Source organism: Scomber scombrus, chromosome 14, assembly GCF_963691925.1.
Source record: "Scomber scombrus chromosome 14, fScoSco1.1, whole genome shotgun sequence".
Taxonomy (NCBI): Eukaryota; Metazoa; Chordata; class Actinopteri; order Scombriformes; family Scombridae; genus Scomber; species Scomber scombrus.
In genome coordinates, this window is record NC_084983.1 from 3,486,258 (window position 1) to 3,510,004 (window position 23,747).

Below are 23,747 nucleotides of genomic sequence, written 5' to 3' on the forward strand. Positions count from 1 at the left end.
AGATTCTGCAGGGCTCCCTACATTTACACTTTTAAAGTCTCTTTCAATATCACATAGAGTACAACACCTGTTTCACAGTCATACCAACCACAGTATGAAAGGAGGATGTAAAACTAGTGACAACTGTATAGCCTAGTTATTAACTATTACATTACATAGTATATAGAAATAATTCCTAATAATATAATTAATTAAATTAATGTGACCTTGACTTGGAGATGCAGCAGAAAATGGGTTTTAAATGGGTTAACCAATGAAAAATGATTCATTTATATAAATTGATTAAATGTCACTATTGCCAGCTACTGTAGCTAGCAGTAGTTTGCTACAAGTCTGACACATGGATGTATAAAGAGATGTGGATACAGCGCCGGATGTGGGGCATTAAAAAATGTTTTTAGCTTCTGTCCCCATGAAGCTAAGAAATGTTCTTAGCTTCTGTCCCCATGAAGCTAAAAAATGTTCTTAGCTTCTGTCCCCATGAAGCTAAAAAAAGTTCTTAGCTTCTGTCCCCATGAAGCAAAAAAAAGTTCTTAGCTTCTGTCCCCATGAAGGTAAAAAATGTTCTTAGATTCTGTCCCCATGAAGCTAAAAAAAGTTCTTAGATTCTGTCCCCATGAAGTTAAAAAAAAGGTTCTTAGCTTCTGTCCCCATGAAGTTAAAAAATGTTCTTAGATTCTGTCCCCATGAAGCTAAAAAATGTTCTTAGCTTCTGTCCCCATGAAGCTAAAAAAAGTTCTTAGCTTCTGTCCCCATGAAGCAAAAAAAAGTTCTTAGCTTCTGTCCCCATGAAGGTAAAAAATGTTCTTAGATTCTGTCCCCATGAAGCTAAAAAAAGTTCTTAGATTCTGTCCCCATGAAGTTAAAAAAAAGGTTCTTAGCTTCTGTCCCCATGAAGTTAAAAAATGTTCTTAGATTCTGTCCCCATGAAGCTAAAAAATGTTCTTAGCTTCTGTCCCCATGAAGCTAAAAAATGTTCTTAGCTTCTGTCCCCATGAAGCTAAGAAATGTTCTTAGCTTCTGTCCCCATGAAGCTAAAAAAAGTTCTTAGCTTCTGTCCCAACGAGGCTAAAAAATGTTCTTAGCTTCTGTCCCCACGAAGCTAAAAAAAGTTCAGGTTCTTCCTCTTCCGCTTTGTTTCTAAATCATTGGGACCATGGAGCGAGTGCTCTAGCAACTTCATCAGTCCTCCAGTTAACTTGAATGAGGATAAAATGATCTAATCGTGCAGCTCTTCTGGTATTTTAAAATGTGATCAAACCCAAAATGAGTCATTCTGTGGGGTTTGTGACACTCAACTGATTTATAGACGTATCTTTCAATGTGAGGCTATGGGAAAAAATGTTTAGGCCCAATAGCCTAGGAGCCAAGGATTTCTCAACTTATTTAGCACTTGAAGCCTTAATTATTGACCATCGCTAGTGTGAATTTTGTCATCAGTTTCATGATTTATTCCAAATTTCTGCTGCCCACATTCTAAAGAGCCAGAGAGAGCACACAATATGTTAAGACTCATTTCATTCCTAACTGCTTATTTCCTCCATGTAAAGCATAGCTGGATATTCATGTATTCATCCATGCAGTATGCAGAGATGAAAGTTGAAGGAGGCAGTACTGCTCTGATTATCACTGTGGTAAAGGGTCTTTTTTCTTTTTATGAGTCTCTTTTCCCCCCTGCACACCAAGGGAAAAACTAATTTTTATAGACTGATGACTTGAAAAGAATCTCCCCTACAACATGAAATCTGCCCATTCACAGTGTTTCCTGGTTTATTAAACCAAATCTGATTGTCTTTGAGCAAAGGAGATGATAATTAAGTTAGAAATGTATTACAGAGATCTTAATCAGGAAACGAGATGTGCATTTCATCTCTGTGTGTGTGTATTTAACCTTCTTCTGCTGCAGCCTTTATGTGTATTACACAACATTACATCCAGACTCATATCATGGTGAAAATGTATAAATGTGACCTAAGATCGCTTTCATGACTTTCACATTAAAGCAATTTGAGCGCTTAATCAAATATGTGACGAACATGTTTTATATTATTTGAGGGGGATTTTTTTATGCCTTTATTTCTAAGGGGAGATGAACTTTTTGCTGTCTCGATTGGACTCACATAACTGCTGGAAAGCTTTCAATAGAGACATAGCATAATTAAATCCCGCCCACCCTGGAGGGGAAAACAAATCATTGCTCTCCGTCGACTTTGTATTGAGTAAGCTGCTTCCTCGTCACTCGTCTGCTAGCAAACAACAGAAAAATGCCTAAAAGCCGCTGTGTTGTGGGATAGACTAACAACAGTATAAAGACTCAAGAACCAAGTTTTTATAAGCTGCCCAACTGATAACTGAGCCTTTAAGGCAAAAGTAAATAATGTTAAGGGACTGTTTGCTGTGTGGTGGGAGAGACAGACCCAACCTGAACTAAACAGACAGCCTGCAGCTTAAAAACCTCTGTAAAAATGAAACACTGAAAACAGTGTTTGTAACCTGCATACAGCTGAAATACTAACTGTATTTACAGCCTGAATAGCATGTCTGTGCGTTTAATCCCCCCCCACCCATGTGTACAAACTGTAGTCGCCATATCATCTGTGAAAAGTGTCATGGCAGCCTGTTATATAGTGGGGTTTGCTACATGTTATCGATACTATATATGTGATGTCAGACCCTTGCATTCATGTATTGCATCTAAATGTAACAGGTGTTAACATATAGGGTGGGGTTAGGTGGGGAGTGTGTTAAAATAATCCAATGACATTCTGAAATCTACTGTTTTTAACTAGCAACAGGTATTTCGTTAGCATTTCAGTCCTTGGTTGTATATTATGGCGCCTCTATGTCAACACAAGGGCCATGGACCACAACATGACTGCTAATGCTGATTTAGGGAATTACTGTATGAACCAGAGAATGACAGAATGAGAATCAACTCTACGTTTTCATTTGATTCATGTGTTAATAACAAAGAGTCAGAGACAGAGCTGGATGCTGTGGACTTTGGTGGACAGAGCAAAGCTTTGGTGAGCAGGAATATGGAGAATGCAGCTGCAGGGTCTCTTGTCAGGACTGGCAGATGGAATAAAGATCATGAAAGGTTGCTTTAAATTAAGAGTCACTTCAACTAATATTGCTCTGTTTACTGCTTGCATGAGAATCTGTGTTAAGCTACAGTACACTAGCTTGTAATGCAAATGACTGAACTGTCCACAAAAGGAACATATGTCAGTGTGACACTCAAGAGCTCATAAATCCCACACATATCACCACCTCAGTGTGAACTTTCCATTCAACCATGTCACAGACAAACATACATAACACAGTAATGAGTTAATGTAGTGTTGAAGGGTCATGTGGACCATTTATGGGCATATACACACAGTGTGTAGACACACATGGATTAACACCACTACATCCACTCTGTATTCTGTTCAGTATCATCTCAGACCTCAGAGCCATATCACATACTTATTTTGCACTCAGTGAAGGATTATGAGAATTTATTGAGTGATCCTTGCTGTGACAGATGGATCATCCTTCTTGCATGCATGGATATATTTATACAATGATACTTGGAGAGAAAAAAACCCATTGATTTACAGTCATTTTCTAGCTGTGATGATAACCATGCATGAGTTTGTTAAAGAAGCTAAAAACAGTCTATTCTACTTTCATATGCTTTCAGCTACTTACCACACACTAGGTGGTTTGGATTTATCTGAGAGCACCACTCAACACTTTAGTGTGTGTGAGTGGATGTGGCAATATCACCCAAAATAGGATATACTACACATAAGTACTGCTGAGGAAGACTGGGACGTTGTGTATGGAAGACATGTCTACTCCCACAGGCATCACATGCAAGACTTTCTAAAATGTCAATTTGCCATCCAACCTTCCATCCATCCATCCTTCCTTCCATCTCAGCTGACATTTGGCAAGGTAAACTCAAAAAAGCTGCCAGCCAATCACAGGGCTAACATATATAGAGACAGACAAGTTACTACAGGTAGTTAACCTAACCTGCATTTTTGGTCTGTGAGAGACCTAGAGAGAACCCACACAGGCATGGGGAGAACTCCTAACAGCGGTCTGGTGGGTTGGAACCCAGAACCCTGTTTGTTGTGAGGTAACTGTGTTAACCACTAATGTGTTTATTCCTGTACAATTAAACATGTGATAGGCTGAGATAAATGATTTATTATTTGGACAATTCAAAGGAAAATGGAAGAGCCAGTTCCCCTTTGAACAGAACAAATACGTGGTTTAAATCAGTTAAACACTCAGTGATGCAGTTTACAACATGTTCATCCGATCCCTGTCATCTGCTCTGCTCTACTTACAACAGCCAGGATAACATGTTGGCACTGTACATTTCTGCAAAGAACAGATACGTTAAATCTCGAATCACATTAAATATGTATCGTAGGGAAGTGGTGTAGTTCAGATGACATCTACATGAGCTCATTTCCATGTTCGGAGGAGGTGGCTAGTGGCCGGGAGGTTAGTTGCATGGCATCAAAGCTTCAGAGACCACTGTTAGAGACAATGGCTCACTTCCTGTTTCAACTGACAAAACTGGGTATTTTTAGATGTTAGGACATGTACAGCCATTTTTCTGGTGACAGATATTTAAACCCAAACCATGATCTTTCTCAAACCCTAACCAAGTGTTCTTTTGTGTCTAAATCTAATCAGAACTTAACCACAGGATTGTCACACCATAAAACATCATCATTCAACTGATAATGGCCATTTAATGTAGCATTACATAACATGTGAAAAGTTTAAAATGTGATCGACATTGAAATGTAGAGATTCCACATATACGTGGCTTGCATTAGCATACAATGCAAACATTCTATTCTGGAAATTGGGTTTCTTTCAATATTTACTGCCACTGTTCTGTTTATTGTTGCTTTTAAATTCATGTCTGTGTTCACCCAGCATCCATATTGAACATGTTATTCTAATAAATGCGACAAGTATTGTGGATTTTGGTTCAACTTTACAAAAACAAACGTAATGAGTCCAAGTTTGAATCACAAAGTCGACATTTTAAAAATGGAACATACAACGATTGCTAAAAGTTATCTTAAAAATACCAGATTACTGTTAGAAATATTTCAAATGATGGAGATGAGAATGATGCTTGTCATCATCATGTAGAAATGACTTTTTCTAATTAGTCTTACATCGTTATTACTGAAAGTTTGATATTTTGATTGTTTGAATTTAATACTCTTTACATTCACATTTAGCCAACTAAATACCTGCCACATCACAAGGCAGATTCCTGTCTACAACTTCACCAGGATAATACTGGAATGCTATTTATACCTTTTTTTGTGGTTAAAAGTAAGAGTAATATTATTTTGATAAATATTAAAGTTATATTACTTCTCTCTGCCGCAAAAACAACACAACACTAGACCGGTGAGCAGCAGGTACAGACAGGTGAGGTGATATGGAGGACAATAATGAACCCAATCATAAATTTACTTCTTGAAGAAGACGTTGTCCTCCTCCCAGAACCAGGTGTAGGTCAGGTTGCGAGGGTAGGCCTCCGCCTGGCAGGTGAAGAAGGCGTCCTGCGAGATGTTCACTGTAATGTTCTCCGGTGGTAAAACAATGAACGGAGGGCCTGGTGGAGAACACACAAAAAATGATGTGAAGAACAGTCAGGGATACTGTTGTCTGTTTCTGAGGAGCTTGTAATGTTACACAGAGAAAAAGAAGAAACAGAGTCACCTGTGCTATAGCAAGAAATAGAAACAATGTTTATAAAATAAAGATTTTGTCTCCAGCACAACTTCTTCTTTTAAATCTAATGCTTTAGAGATACGAGTTAGTCCAGCCAAAATCAACCAGGCATGTAAAGATAGTGGAAGATAGGAAAAAGGCAGCAGATTGTCTCCTGCAGCCAGAGACAGAGCTGGATGCTGAGGACATCAGTGGATAGAGCAAAGCTTTGGAGAGCTGGAATATGGAGAATGCAGCTGCAGGGTTTCTTGTCAGGAATGGCAGATGGACAAAGGATTGCCAATGGTTGCTTTAAATTAAGAGTACAGTCATTTATGCTCATTAACAGTGTGCAGCTCCTGAATATCAGTATTGAAAAAACAACCAGTGATCCTCTTTTAAACTGTCAATAGCTAATCTGATTATCAATATGCACAGAACTCACATGTCTGAAACTGTTTTTACACTTCCACTTTGTAGAAGTTTATTATACCAGGACTAACTGTGAAAACAGAGAGCATATCAAAACTGCTGTTTACTGCTTACATGAGAATCTGTGTTAAGCTACAGTACACTAGCCTGTAATGTAAATGACTGAACTGTCCACAAAGGGAACATATGTCAGTGTGACACTCAAGAGCTCATAAATCCCACACATATCACCACCTCAGTGTGAACTTTCCATTCAACCATGTCACAGACAAACAGACATAACACAGTAATGAGTTAATGTAGTGTTGAAGGGTCATGTGGACCATTTATGGGCATATACACACAGTGTGTAGACACACATGGATTAACACCACTACATCCACTCTGTATTCTGTTCAGTATCATCTCAGACCTCAGAGCCATATCACATACTTATTTTGCACTCAGTGAAGGATTATGAGAATTTATTGAGTGATCCTTGCTGTGACAGATGGATCATCCTTCTTGCATGCATGGATATATTTATACAATGATACTTGGAGAGAAAGAAAACCCATTGATTTACAGTCATTTTCTAGCTGTGATGATAACCATGCATGAGTTTGTTAAAGAAGCTAAAAACAGTCTATTCTACTTTCATATGATTTCAGCTACTTACCACACACTAGGTGGTTTGGATTTATCTGAGAGCACCACTCAACACTTTAGTGTGTGTGAGTGGATGTGGCAATATCACCCAAAATAGGATATACTACACATAAGTACTGCTGAGGAAGACTGGGACGTTGTGTATGGAAGACATGTCTAGTCCCACAGGCATCACATGCAAGACTTTCTAATGTGTGGATTTAATTCTTTCACACTTAATCAACATTTCTATCGCAAAGTGCCGGCGGGAAGATTAGAACCGAGCCATGACTCTGCTGGATGTGAAAAGAGATCTTTCCTTTGGGTTCCTCAACTGACTGGAAAAGTGCAAAGAGGTTACCGAGGGTTAGAGGAGAAAAAAATGAAGGGACTCAAAAGATTGTGCTCAGGGGTATTCAACAAAGGTCAGAAAGGAGGAGCAGTGCCATCACACCCTAAATCCCAACGCAGAGGACAGAATTAGAGATAAAAAGATGAATTAACTGCAAGATTTCCTTCAGAGCATCACATCAATAGAATTCAATACCACAATCAAAGTGTAATGTTAAGAAATGGCTTATTGAGAACCAACTATCTCAATACCTGTATCTTCTGCTATTGGATTTTCTCTGTTAATGGTCTGCTCATGTTTAACTGTTGTACATACTGTAATATATGTATTATTCTAGGATGCCTGACTACATCAGTCAAGCATCAGGCAGGCATCATGGCTAAAGTGCCCTCTGAGTTCAAGGCTGAGTCAGCAGTTAGACTCCAGGAACAGCAGAAGGAGAATTGAGTGTTAAAAAAAAACATGAACAGAAAGTGAAAGAAGGAAAAGAAATGAAACCTTCGTTAGATCTTTATTAGATTACAAAAAGGTCTCACTGCACTCTGACTATGACACTTTGGGCCTCATGCAAGAACATGTTGTATCCTTATCCTAAAGTTTTTCTACTTTTTGTTCTGTGAGGCTTTCTCTTGATTTCCCCAAATCTTTCCATGGTGTGTGTGATCAAGTCAAACCTTCTCCACACTTAATTGTTATACTATCAAATGTCTGTATGAGGTCCAATAAATCAGATAAAAGCTATTCTCCATGACACAGACTTATTGTATCATTCATTTTTTAATAAACATCATTTTATTAACCCTTGATCAGAATTATATTAACTCTTGACCATAATCATATTGTAAATAGCTCAATTTTGGAAAAAATAAACCAGATTAATTTTTGTATTTGTTTAGTACATATGAGCAACAGCTGCTCTTCCCCAGTGTTATATGACGACATTGTGGATTTGGTGCATTCGCGGCCATGCGTGTGTGCCCATAGATACATTATGATTGCCAGCAGTAACTGAATAACCCTTTAATCGTGTTCTGTATGCTTTGAAAGCTTTGTATTGGTCTAACAGAACATGTAACCTGAGCAGATGCAAGGTTCCAGTTAAGTGACACTGAGAAGGTAAAAGGTCAGTCACTAGTTTATAGTGATGGAAGGGAGAGTAGGTGTAATTTGTGAAGACTTTTCTTTAATTACATTTTTGCCTCTGTTTCAATAACTGTTGATAAGAAGTTATTCAGTATATGTGAACCAATTAGAACCAAGACGTTTGACTTCTGTTTCCAAAGTGTTTACTACAGCCAGCAATAGTGACTTGAAAATAAAAAAAGAAAAAGTCAGAAAAAGAAGTAATGGCTGTGTCCCATATAACTCCATACTTACTGTATAGTGCACTGTAATGTGACATTACATTAACTGTGTGGCATTTCAGACCCAGCATTTCACCACTTTTCCAAAACCCACCAAAATGAGTGATCACTTAATAGATGAAAAGGAAATGGGTTCAATAAAGAATGCAGCACTTTGTATCAACATGAAAACACTCTAATTATCACTGTGGTAGCATGCTTTGTTGTACAATATGTTCACATTTTATATTCATCCAAGGATCCAAATCTATCAAACACACACACACACACAAACACACACACACACACACACACACACACACACACACACACACACACACACACACACACACACACACACACACACACACACACACACACACACACACACACACACACACACACACACACACACACACACACACACACTCTACAGTGCACATGATGATAAAATGTTAATAAAATGATCTATAAACAATAGAGTTCTCTTGTGCTTTATATTTTAAGTCCAATGTAGTATGGTTCCAACTGAGGATACAAAGAGCAGTGCCTGCTCCAATTAGAACAGCAACAACAGAACTTGTCAGTAACGTAGGCCTTCTCTCTGCCGCTCCTGTCATCTGAAACCCCTCAACACCAATCTATGGATAACAACCAGACTGTCAAATATAAATATAAGCCTGCACAACACTTTCTCCTGATGATAAATGTACACACACACACACACACACACACACACACACTCTGATACACACAGACAGATGAGTTGAGCCAGTGTTGCAACTCTAAACTGCTCGTCCCATATGTTAGTTCTGATCTGTAGCCCGCAGCCTGATCCTTTAACAGGCAGAGCATTTCCATCTGCTAGCCCCTTAGCAGGACTAGGCCTGTGCTGGACGACTGTGTTGTTTCTGTTTGGCTGTTTGAGTGTGTGTGCGTGTGTGTGTGTGTGTGCCAACCCACCCTATTTGGAACCAGCTGAGTGCTGGAGATTTGTTGGCACTGTGGTCTCTTAGCTGATCTGCTGCTCAGTGGCTTTCCAGGAGGGCCTCTATTAATCTGTCTCTCCCGTAAATTATACAGGACGGGTCAAACAACCACTCTGGCTCGGCCCTGGCTTTATACTCAGGCGCAAAATGAAATATGTGATCTCTGTGAACATGTTCGCTGTCTGTTCTGTGATAAATGAAAGCTACTGACAACCAACATAAAAGAAACAGTAAAACATCTATGTAGCATTGATTTGATGAAAGCGAGCTGACAAAGCTCATATTCATATGTTAACAAAACGGCCAGAGGAAAATATTCACGAGGCTAGTGAGTGTTCCCCTATTTTAAATCGGTTAAAATAACTTTTTTTTTGGAATTATCAAAATGTGTATTAGTCTATAATGTGTTGAGCGGAGAAGAAGTGCTCCAAAAATGAGAACAATTATGAGCCAAGCTGATCTTTGTAAGCACAGCCAATTGTTGTTGACCACTGCCTGAACTGAACGATGGACGATGGAAAACTAAATTACTTTCTAGTTTCTGGTTTTTCAAGAATTGTACAAAAACACATTTGTGTCACAATGGAGACCAGACAAAAAAGATATTTGCTTGGTTAATGTCAGCCTGCAGATGCAGCTAACAGGTTTGTCATAATACCAGTTTAATTCTCTGAAACATAGCAATCTACTGCTTAATAACTCATACATATACATTATCCTGGCCTTTCAAATGAATGCAGAAACCATGATTGTTGTGCAGCATTTAATTTGACATCTACTTTGATCATCAAACTGATGATCTTTCAGTGTCCCCATCCACAAACAATAGGCAAATAGAGTCCAACAACAGTTATGTTCAAGATGGAAAAGTTTTAATTTAAAATGTTGAGGCGGGCAGTCAGCTAGCTTTTTCAGGTGTCAAAGTCATTCTAGACATAACTGGCACTTATGAGGTGCCTTTGCTACTTCATTGACTTTCCACAACAATGATAGGAATCAATCTGGGTAAACAGTGAAAATGTTTCAGGTAGAGATTGAGTCTCAATTTCCTCCATTCAGATGAGATCATCTGTGTTTATCTGGTGCAGCAATCTTGAAATTAAATGACCTGGAATGTCATGTTTGCTGCTTGATAATTTATCCTCTTTGCTGGAGTGGACACACATTTAACATTGTTTACTTGTAGACAATTGTACTGCAATGAACCACATTGCAGACAATACATTATTAATTTGCCAAATGTATCTTGATATTGTGGCAGAGCATGGACTGATCCAGACTGTTTCAGATCCATAAGCTGACATTTCATTTAGAGCTGAAGGCAAAAGCTCTCCCATTCTCTGATTCTTTTGTCTCTTTACATCTGTAGAAATATTAAACTGCTCAAATGTATGAATGCAGTTGTTAAAGCTCCTCCTCCTCTTACATGTTCCTGGTAGTATAATACAGTTGGTGGTCCCCAAACTAATTTCAGCATTGTCTAAGTCATACTCCCAAACATGTAAATTTTACTCGCCCTGTTGTGTTCACATGATACCTAATGGGATCAGTTAGCTGATACCACAAAGGTTGTGACTGTTTTACACTAACAGGGAGAGGATACATTTAGCTTCAACACATTTTATATTAATAGACCTTTAGTGTCTCACCTAATGCTGTTTGCTATATCTTTAGCCAGAAGTGTGGCTGTATGGATGGCAATGACCACTGCTTTTTATTGCTCAGAACTTTTCTTTTACAGGGAACTAGTGGTTCTAATTGAATGTGTTAAGGGTTTAATGCTGTGATTTACACAGAACCAACTACTCTAGCTTACAGTTTTAAAGGTCTGCTTTTTTACTACCCTAATTAATTATTTGAAGGGCCAAATGAGTATAAAATCCAGATGTTTTGTCAATCGCTTAAAGGTTCTAAATGTAAATCTAGTTGTTATAAGCATATCATTGTGTCTTAATGACATTTGATGGTGTATTTTATGATTATTATAATTATTATGATTATATATACATGTATTCACTTTCTTTTTTTGTTTTGTTTCCTTCACATTACTTTATCTACCAAATCTGTTTTGCTTTTCCCCTTTTATTTCTTTTCGTAGACTATTATGGTAGATCAATCCAATAAGGTGATTGATAACCCTACCAGGTTGGAATGTAAATGTAATAACCCAGTTAAAAGACAAAGAGTCATGTCTCATCTGTAACAATTTAACGTAGACATATCATTCTTACAAGAAACTAATCTTTGTAATGCCAGGGTTGCTGGCCAGGAAATTGGATTGGTCAAGAGTACCATTCTAAATGTAATGTAAAAGCCAGAGGGAGAGTCACATTTTTAAAGAAAAACATTTATTTATATTCCAAAGAGGTAATTAACGATTCTATTGAGCGATATGTTATTGTTGTTGGACAACTCTTTGCCAATCCTGTGATTTTAGTAAATGTATATGCCCCTAACTGTGACAACACCTATGCTTGACAATGGACTTCTTATAATAGGAATCTACTAGATCTCCCCTTGAATAGGTCATCAAACACTCCCCAGAATCTCTCTAGGTCAACCGGAGTTGTGAGTGACTTCATAAATCAATGTGCATATTCAGAATTTTATAAAAACTTTTCCCTTCAATTTAAAATTTAAGGAGGCACTCTGCTCAGACATTCTTCCTATGACATCTATCTCTCTGCTGGCAAAGAAATATAAAGATCCATTGTTATGTACATCGCAATGTCCTATATCTCTACTAAATATAAACGTTAAAGTGTTATCCAATGTCTTAGCTCTCTAATCTCTAATAATACTCAGTCTGGTAACTTCCCCTTTTGGAAGGGGGACAAGACAGGGTTCCCCACTTCACCCTCTCTTCTTTGCACTTGCTATCTAGCCCCTAAGAATACCACTGCAACTCTGTAAAGACTTTCAACTCCAGTCCACTGCAATATATACCTTAAAGTTTCTCTTTACGCAGATGATGTGCCTCTGTATGTCTCTGGACCAGCTTTATCACTTCCCTGCGTTCTAGATATCATGAATCAATTTGGAAAAATCTCAGGGAACATGATACATTTACAAAAGAGAACTTTTCCCTTAAGATTCTAAATAAGACAATGGGCTTAGTTTAGAGGATATTTTGGACTACAACTTACCTCTATCCTCTTCCCCATTAAGTCGGATCACATAGTCATTCCCTCTTGAATAGACCTTGCCTTTACTTTATGGTTTAATAAAGGGATTAGATCAATCTGTAATGTAGTGCATAGAAGACATATTTCCACCATTCTCTCAGTTATCCCAAACTAGTGCAGTGCCCATTCAAATCGTGCCAACTCAGAACGGGTCAATCGCTTATTTTTTCTTGAAAACTGCATGTCATATCAATTGACAATTGTACCAATTAAAACAGTAATTAATTAATAAAATAAATGGTATAAATACAGACAGTAACGTTACCAGTAAAACTAAGCAGGAGTTGAATCATAGAAGCAGGTTACAGCCTTCCATTGATTGATTCTAATGAAACATGTCTGCGCTCTTATTGGCTAATTGTACTGCCTCTGTCATTTTTGTTTTTTGGTTTGTTTTTTTCCTGTGTTTGCTCATTCTTCTCTCTCAGACAGTTTAATTGAGCGGGGCCCATTCCTTTGTGCTGCTCAGCAAGTCAGAATCAGCAAAGCCCCACCCCACTGTGATGTGACAGTGTTTATATCAGTCCCTGTTGCACTCAGACACAGAGCTGAGCAGCTTGCTGTTCTCACTTGTTTATTAAAAGTTAATTAAACAAGTCACGTGAACTTCCTTGCGTCCCCCAGCAGTAAATCCGCCAAGTGTGAAGTCAAATCAGAGCTCTGAAGCCCTGCCCGACTGTGATGTGACAGTATTTATATCAAACAGCGCCCAATGCACTTAGACATGGAGATGAGTGGCTTGCTGTTCACTTGTTTATTCAAGTCGTAATATTAAATGTGTAAATAATGCACATCCTTAAGTCCCCAGCAATACCCCTGCCAAGTGTTAAGTCGATCAGGTGAACAATTCAAGAGATATGCAAAGGCCACACAGTGCCCATTCAAACCATGTCTGAGAAATCCATCAGTAAGTCTTTAACCTACATTCCAAATTCATTCAGAATACACAATAATAGAGCTTAGGTCTCTTAAACTATTTCCAACAGATGTAATCCTATCTCAGACCACAATGTGGGTTGCAATGGCAGAGTGGCGCTGTCTATCTTTTCTCATTAACTCCACGATAGAAGAAGAAGAAGCAAATCAATGTTGTATATTTTTATATATTTCTCAAGAAGTGCAGATCCAAAAAACCTAATTGACGCTGTCCGTAGCAATGCATCCATATGGAGTATGAAGTACATGGGATGAACGGTTTTAGAGATATACTGTATATATATATTGTATATATACGAGGGACCAACAACTGAACTAACAACCTTTCTACCCTTACTTACAGATCAGGAGCTTTGTACATAAGACATTGTATTTCCACATAAGCCCATAAAATCACACATCGATCATATCTTTGAGTTGAATTCAGACTGTAGAGGAGTGATATCCAAGATTTATAAACTCATTAACAACATCAATCTACACTCCAATTAAACACTGGCCTGGAAATCTGATCTTGGAATAGTTTTAACAGATGACCAATGGGAATACATCGCCACACATCGTCTATATCAACTAAACATAGTTTAATACAACTGAAAGTGGTACATAGAGTTAATTTTACTAATGCTAGATTGTGACAGATTTATCCGAACATTGATCCATCATGGTCTCGATGTAGAGGCCATCCAGCAGACGTAATGCACATGTTCTGGCTATGTCTGAATCTCTCCACATTCTGGATAAGTCTCTTTAAAGCTTTTAGAGAGATCCATTTTGACCCTGACCCAGTCAGTGCCCTCTTTGGTTTAACATCAAATAAATCCTGTGCTCTCTGTGGTCATAGCCTTCACTACACTCCTTGTGTTTGATAGTTTTAAAAAGGAGCGCCTCCATCCTTCTCTCATTGGGTCAGAGATGTTATATATTTACTTAAGCTAAAATAAATTACACACATAAACAGGGCCCTCTCATGTATTCTGTAAACTGTAATCCTATGGGTGGGATGATAAGGGGGGGAAAGGGCTATTCAATTTGTCAACATATTGGATGATTAGTGCTTCTTTTTTTTCTTTTCTTTTTTTTGGGGGGGGGGGTGAAGGGAAGTCAAATATACATGTTTTGTATCTTTTACTCCTAAGGGATAAAAAAAACTATTATATATATATATATATATAAATATATATATATAAATAGCACTTATATATATATATATATATATATATATATATATATATATATATATATAAATAGCACTTCTTTGTTCCAATCAAGTCATGTATTTGGTTAAAAGTACAAAGAAAAGAACACAATTGGTTTGGGGGTTCACATTGTTTCCGTTGCTGTCGTAGGTCAATACAGATCAAGTTCAGTGTCCTTGCTGGTGCACAGGTCTGCTAGTTTGCCGTCTGCTTTACTGATTTGTTAGAAAGATTTCTTCTGGAAAGCACATCCAGAAATCTGTCTTGATTATACAGATAATTGTTTTCTATTTTTCTCACTCTATACTCTCTAACAACTATTGTACTATTCCTCTTTTCTTACCTGCTCTTTCCTACAGTGCTTGCGATGTGATCATATACAACTACAAAAAATATTGATTGTTCATTTATGCATAGAAATAGTAAATAGAAATAGAGAATAGAAAATAATCACAACATGCTGTCGCTACACTACATATCTACTTGTAGACTTGCTTTGATGACAGACTTTTGTCTTCTCTTTATGCATTCCTATGGAGAGGTCATCCCTCTTTTACCCACATCTCTGCAGACCTCCCAGCAGGGAAGGAGGCAACCCACAACATCACTAACGTCTCTACTGTCATGTGAGCGCTGACATTGACAATCTTATTCTGACTTTATTGTTTGCACTAATGACTTTTCTCATATTTTAATGCTTTACTGTTTTTTTTAAATAGCCTATCTTTATTTTAGATACATTATATAGCCGATTGGTGAAGCAGCATAAATCACTATGAGGGGGATACACTTTTCCCCCATCAGGGATAAAAATCACTCAGCAGAGGCAGAGATATATAGACCACAGGAGGGAAAATCCCCACCACCCCCTGGCAAATCACACCCTGTATATACCCATATACACAACACTTTTAATAACTACCAAAAAGAACAACAGACCACAATAATGAAAATTCATTTTACTTTAACTGTAATAGCCTAAATGATATCACAAAGATATCACTGTCTTCTAAATTTGCTTTGGATCATACTGAAAATTCACCTAATATAGTATTTAATAATGTTTAATATATGTGATGCTGCAACTGTACACCTCAGAGAGAACCGTTCTCTCCAGCAAAGCCAGCCTGGACTCCCATCCTGCCTCATTAAACTGTCTGCTGCATTTTAAAGGGGATGAGAGGAGCTTATGTGATTGGCCATTACTGAAGGCCTTACTAACTCCACCTGCTGATAATGCATTCCTCACACATACTCCAGAAGAATGTATTCATCCTGCTTCATCTATTAGAGGCCATGCTTTGCATTTATGGATTTTTAGGACAAGTGGTGTACGTGCCATAGAGTGACATCATCATTTTGAAGAAAACAACACAGAATGGGTCAGAGCTAATGAGATGATCAACATAAAGAAATATTTTGTGTCATAAACTGCTTAAATCTGTGTCTTATCAAAAGAAAGGGCATCAACCTGCTCTGAGCGTGGTTTTTTTTTTGTTCTGGGGGAAAAAACGTTGTTCGCTGCATCAGACGTGGACAAACTTTCAGAACGAAAAAGACGCAACTTAACTGTGAGGGTAGTGCAGCAGCCAGGGTAGTCTAGAGTGCACACATACCACAACAACAAACACAGTTCATTTCCTATTCATTTCCTTTACAGTAAAATTCCCCCGTTAGTTTGTCAGTGGAAAGCTTTTAATATGAAGCAGCAGCAGCAGGAAATATTTCCATCAGCAGTAACTTAATAAAGCTCAGATAAGCCTGGAAGCGATTAGGAAACATTAAATTGAAGCAGATATCTGAAAGTACAAACAAACACAACAGAGAAACTGAACTTCAAACCACAGATATTCAGTTAGAAGCTACACAAATGCTGCGAGCTGAACACAGCATTTTCATCACTTATCAAAAAGTTTGTGCCATAAGAACATTTAAAAATACAATAATACTGGAGCTCTGATCAAAATGTGCATTTTGTAGGACACAATAACACCCACACACACACACACACACATACACAGAGGGCCCACCTTGTACTAGCAGCCGTGTGGTGTGAATGGCCTCTCCCTGCGGGCTGAAGGCTCGACATGTGTAGGCCCCACGATCCTCCCGGGTGATGGATAGCACCGTCAAACTCCCATCAGACACCTGGACACAAACACAGACATGCTGCTCTTACAAGTCTACTTTGAAGTAAATGTGCTGGACCCTTGGTGAAAGACCTTAAACTCTAGAACCTTCTCTTCATACACGACGTCGTCTGTGGACACATGCATTTATTTGACTTTAAGGAAAGGTGTGCACAAGTTGAATGTATCGCATTTGATTATACAACATATTTGAATATCTTGAATTATGTCAAAATGTGAGAAATATAAGATCAAAGCATAACATAAATGGTAAATGGACTGTACTTATATGGCACTTTCTAGTCTTTTTGATCCTTCAAAGCGCTTTTACATTACATGTCATATTCACACAGGATGCTAACCTGCTCATTCAGTATCTTGCTCCTGAGAGTGTGCCTGAGAGTATAAATCTTGTGGGAAGGAAGGTCAAGGTAAAGCACCTTTATTCGTATTGCACTCTGAAGACAAAAAGGCAATTCAAGGCCTTTAAACCAATTTGTCCCGAAGATTTTGAGAATTTGGTCTTAAATTTCTGACTAGGAATTTTACATCAGGCTTTCTTTGGTTTCCAAAGTTCCACATCGGCTATTGCTGGACCAATCTCACTGTGTGCCTCTTAGACACCAATTTGGATTGACGAACCAAGATTTCACCATGTTCACACAGCCAGAAATCACACAAAGTAAATGGGTCTTGACATACTTTTCATAAAGACAACCAGAAAGCCGACATCTGCCTATACACACTCCAATTACACATTATACAAGAAGTACAAGGATAAATCAATGGATTCATTCATTCATAATCCAAAACTTTAAAAAGAATGACTCCAAAAATATCATCTTTTAATTTAAGATGCAGGAAAATAATGTATGCGTTTGATCAAACTCCAGCAGTGATGAGGGAATTACAACATTTCCAGGTCTCTGGTAAAAACCTAATATCGCCTGCAACTGGAGTGAACAATAGTTAGATTATTAACAATAGACTGGTAATCTGCTACAGCTAATTAGAGCAGGAATCCAACTCATATTACAATACCGGATATCCTGAAATAATTACATTTCTTCTTAATCAGCTTTTGGGGCTGAGAATAAAAATGAGATGTGATAGCGCCGTTCTGAACCGAAAAGTACCTCGCAAAACTTACCTACCTACTGCAGGACAGAGGAAGCTTTTACTGCATAATGTCACCCTCAAGGCTGAGTTTACAGGTAGCGATGAGTTGAAATTTTTTGGGATTGTATATCAGTGTTTGTGTAGTGATGAGCATATTGCAGATGTGGGATATGTTTCTGGTGTCATTAAACAGACTTGGTTGAGAGAGGGAAAGGGAGTTATGTTGAAAGTGAAGTGGTTGTATCTCTCCCTCAGTGCCTGCAAACGTTATTCACAGCCTTTAATATGCAGCGATATGAAAGCTGCTTTACTGTAGATGTAGTTAGTAACTGACTTTAAAACAGTATTTACTGCTTTCGCCGAAGCTTTAAAAAAACAAACATATTTTTTTATGGTCAGCCGTGTCTAATAAACACAGCTTACAGTTAAACTGCCTCAGAGGACACATGCAGTCCTTGACCTTCCTTCCCACAAGATGTATACTCTCAGGCAAAACATGTAAATTCAGCTTTCAAAGAACACGACTGCATCTACAAGCAAATAAATAAACAACCTGATGCAGCGACTTATAGTTATGTTTAGATTCAGTATCAAGCATATTAAGATCTACAGGTTTTACAGTTGCAGAAGAATACAGTAGAGTGTGTTGACTTGGGGGGAAGCTGCTGCCTGAGACAAGGACACATTTAGATACAGTAGAAATTTCTCCTATGAACAAAGCTCAGTCATTTAAATAATTGATCTAATGTGGGGGAGTCATTTCTATTCCTACATGCAGAACTCCATAGTAGATACTGTAGACCATAAACCACCAACACAAATGCTTCTTTTCTTATTAGAGACTAATTCTAACTAAATCTAAACTGTGTAACAGAGAGTGTAAAAAGGGGGTAAAGATGATTGAGGTTGAAGGATCCCGGTTGCAATTAAAATGTATTCAGCTGAGCTGTTGAACCCCACAGGGATCATAGTAAGTAGCAGATCAGTATACAAAAGAGATAATAAAGAAATGATTCAAAATGAAAACAAAAAAAGAGATGAAGAGTTCAGTGAATTTTTGCCATTTTGATGCTCTTACTGATGCCTGAAAGCTCTTTAATTCAGCTGGGAGAGAAAGTCATGGAGATAAAGCTGTTACAGTTCAAAACATAATACATGTGATCGCTGTTACTGAACTAATACTCATGTTTAGTTTCCACCAGATATAGTGCAAATCAGCCAAAGATCCAACTCTTACAATGTGTGTAATCAATACTCTCGCTGATTTATCAGCTCATTATATATTAGCTCTATTGCTGGAATTTATATTGTGTATTTATTTGTATTGGATTTTAAATGCACCTCTGGCTTTGTCACTAAAGTAATTTCATGGTGCTACACAATGATAATAAAATGCTTGAACTTGATTAAACCTGCAGTGTGGAACTTACATTCAAGCTCTCGCCAAACAAGTTAACATAATGCTGATTAAGGCTCCATCACCACCAGGTAAATCTCTCTGTATATCACACTTTTTCATTTCCATCTTCATTTCCAGTTAGCCATCTGCTCACTTCAATGGGAATAAAATAATTTAACCTTTGCAACTCTTCTAGACTTTTCGAATGTTATCGGACTAAATCGATCATGCAGCGGTTTTGTGATGCTCAAAACTAGTTTTCTAACGTTTTACAGCCGCAACAGTAGCGATGGAGTAGTCTACAGCAGAGCCTGTGATGTAAACACGTGTCAACAGTGTTTTTTTATAATTATTCTCATTGCCAGAAGGCACAGTTTGTGATCAGCTGGTGAACATAGTGAAACATTTAACAGACATATTTCCCTCAGGAGGAAGAAACCAGAGTGGACTTACATTTACCAGGTTGAAACAAACATGACTCTAAATGAATGATAAGATTGCTTTGCAAGTTTGCCATATTAACTAAAAAGCTGATGTTGTGTCAGTATTGTAGTTTACAGCTTGTTTCTGCTGCCCCAAGTGGCCAAACAAATCTCTTTATGCAAGTTTAAATATAAAGTTATGGAATAGAGAGTTATTACAGCAGTAATTCTATCATATATCAATATATATATATTCTGTCTTCTGTCTCAAAGTTCAGGAGGTCAACAGTTAAATGAACACATTCATGTATGTGGAATGTGTGTATGAACATATCTGACTCACGATGCAGCACCTTGCTTGCTGAATGACCCTGCTCCAATCAATAAACGGATGACACATAAAGACAGAATGTGCATACCTTATACTTGGCACTGCTGACCATGAGGTCGCCTTCCCGCAGCCAGCTGACAGAGGGTTTGGGGTTGCCGAAGGCCGTGCAGGTCAAAGTGATGCTACCCCCCTCCTTGGCCTCTACGTACTGAGGTGGCGTATCCGAGAACGTGGGGGGAGCTGAGGAGTCAGACGGAAAAGACAAAACAAGGACATGTTAACAATGTGACATTTTTGATCAGTTTTTCATTTCCTTTCTATAGAATTCTTGTTTTGAGTCTATATCAATCAACCAATCATGTGTTGTATAAGGATAATAAGATTCCAACTGTCACTGTCAGTTCTCAAACATTCACTGAGGCTCTATGGCAGAAATACAGTATTCCTTTGATACAGTTTTCTTCTAATAACTGTAATAGTGTTAACCTTATTGGACTGTCCATTTTTCATTGTTCCATTTGTTGTTTGGTCTTCTAACTTGCAGTTGCTATTACTGGTGACAGTAAGTAAAAAGGTGCTTTCCTGCTACAGCCTACATCTCTCAAAGGTGGAAGCCCACATTGCATATTTGTGGAGGTTATAAGCTCTGACATCATCACATCTACCACAGATATCTTCTTTTTTTTAACTCATGTTTGATGTAAATTTATTTGCTTACTTTGTGTTGCTGTAGATGCTTCTATAGGCCTGATGTTAATGCATCAGTGTGATGTTATTAACATTATTTGCATTCTTCATGATAACTCCACAATATTTGATAGAAAAACTGACCTTGTGATGTTTTATAAAAAGGAAGATGGAGATTCTTAGCCTGTCTAGTTGGATTATGTCATTTTGAATTATTTACAAAATATTCAATAACTGCAATTTTTTTTTAAAAGAGGTGGAAGTTGGAAAAAGTACTTACCCAAATAATAATAAAATATGTTAAATATGGATACATTAAACCATAATTTAATGTTTAGAAACATGTATTGTGTACAATGACAGATAAAACCATCCTGTTCTCTCCAAGAGTCTATCATCATCATCATCATCATCATCATCATCATCATCATCATCATCATCATCATCATCATCATCATCATCAATAAATCACTCTACATAAAAAGCATGTTGATGAAACTTTCTTCATTATGAATATGAAGTTTAATTTGCACACTGTCATATTTCTTATTTCCTTCAAATAACATGACATTAGACTTTTTTGACATTTATTGACACTTTATTTATTTGAAACCATGTTAAGTAATTTAAAGATCATGATTTAGTGCTATTTGAGACAAAAAGGATGATGTCATCTGCAAATATCAAACAGAACATGGTGTTATACACTGCAGCAAAATCATATATAGTGGTGATATATTTATGGATAAACTCCCTGACTTTGTTTCACAGTTAATTAAACCATGTACTATCAATTAGTGCAGCAGATTTGACTGTTACCATGGTAGGTTTGCTAATGGTGGGATGAAAAATAACTTGCAGATAAATGGTTTTAATAATTGTTTTGAACAGCCACACTCACACAACTTGATATTATGATCATATTCTCATAAACAAATACACATTCTGACCAGTCACCATGATTATTATTATATCAGTAACATGAGCAGCTGATCCCAGTGGGAGAAATGATCTCATTAGTGCCTCTGTGTTAATAGCATTTGATATTTGTCAGACTTTTGTAGAACGTATCTTGTGTTCTTTCTTGGGTAAAGTTATTTTCTTACATGCACAACGTGATCACGAGCAGCAGGTGTCAAGGTACACAATGTGACACACCCCCACTTTAAGCATAGACAGTAAGTTGAGAGTGTGGAAGTTTGACTTGCAGCAAAAAAGGAAGAACTAGAACCAAAACAGGAATATTGCCTCATTACATTTTGTAGAAAACAAATATATATCAGTATAGAAACCTCACAGTCCCTTGACATCTACATAACTGCTGCAGCAATTAAAAAAATAAAGATTTCTATCAAAGAAAATACTTCTGTGGCTCCATGTAGTTGTACAATACTCTCTGATAGGTCCTTGCACTTTCTTGTTTATTATCAAGCATTGATTGGCTACTGCCTGCAACTATACTACACAGTGAGTGAATATTGTTCAAAGCTTTTTTTCAGCAGAATTCCACAATACTACTAAAAATAAAAAAATGCAGCTCAATTTAGCTGTAGTGAGTCTGTGAAGAACACCAAATCTCAGCTCTCTCACTGTCACACCATAACAGAGAGAGCTGACTGATCATCTGTCATAAGTTCTGCTCTTGATGAACATGCATGACAATGTGAGGGCAAAACTTTATCTCGGTTATATAATGTGTTTTTATTACAACATTTTTATATCTTGCCCGCTGAATGCATACAGTATTTAACCTTTCTCAAAATGTATTAAAGTGGTGACACATTTTTGCATAGTGGGGTTGTAAAAGTCATTGGGCTTTAAATTGTAATTGTAGCAAATAATAGCACTACTGTAATGTTGTGTCAATGTGTTGTTACCTTGCAGAGCCTGGGACACTTTAAGTGTTATTTTCTAGGGATCTTATTATCACAGCAGCTCATTTCTCCTTTATGGGACCAGCCGTGTGTAGATAACAGCAGAAGACTGGCCATTCCAACAAGTTACCAAGAGACCACTCAATAATGCATGTGTATAAACATTTACCTAGCTTTGCCTTTGCTATCTGGCTGGTTACACATGTCTGAGAGTCAGCTATTTTAGATTGCGTTGTAAAGAAAACAATGGAAGCCAGGGAGCACGGTGTGTCACATACCTAAACAGCACGAACCAAACATGAATGGCTTCGACCACCGATGCTGGGAGTACATATCTGTCACAATAATTAGGTTATCCACTTATCAAATAATAATGTAATTATCGAAATCTATATGTCTATATATGGACTTATCATATGATACATGGACATGACCGTGATCATTTTTTTATGTCACATTCACTAAGCAAGTAGTGTCCTCCATTCCTCACTGTGTACGTCCTGAGTGGAGACTGTAGAAGAATTAAAGGTAAATAACTCTGTCCCCAACCATAATGACAGTCTGTGTTTTTACACAAGTGTAGCACCCACTCACCAATCCCAACCCCCTTGCATTATTATGCTGTTAAATTATCATTATATCAGTGGTATAAGATGATTTTCAAATGACAATAATATTGTTTATCACGATTATTTCTGAGACAATATATCGTCCAACAAAAGTAGTTATAGTGACAGGCTTGTACACATAAACCAACAGAACATACACAAGCAGGTCACACAACCTTAATGCTAGCTGTCTTAAACACTTCTGCAGAGACACATCTGTCCCTGGAAAAGTCCTGTGGCACAAAGGGAGAGATAGGGTTGACATTTCCTGTAGCTGCAACAGCAATTTGAAAAGAACAAACAAGATCATTTGTTCTTGTCCCTAAAAAAGGGTCCTTAAAAAGACACTATTTCCAAGTGATTCTATATA

The 23,747-nt window shown here is 37.6% G+C and overlaps 1 protein-coding gene across 1 annotated transcript in view; it reads right to left on the reverse strand.

The window, feature by feature from the left end:
• LOC133994224 (protein turtle homolog B-like) overlaps window positions 1–23,747 on the reverse strand; it is a 141,806-nt gene that overhangs the window by 50,295 nt on the left and 67,764 nt on the right. Inside the window, exons 4-6 of the mRNA XM_062433448.1 lie at window positions 20,297–20,448; window positions 16,839–16,956; window positions 5,506–5,647 (exon numbers count right to left, since the gene is read on the reverse strand). Of these exons, the coding sequence (XP_062289432.1) occupies window positions 5,506–5,647; window positions 16,839–16,956; window positions 20,297–20,448 (412 nt within the window). The remainder of the gene's footprint in view (window positions 1–5,505; window positions 5,648–16,838; window positions 16,957–20,296; window positions 20,449–23,747) is intronic.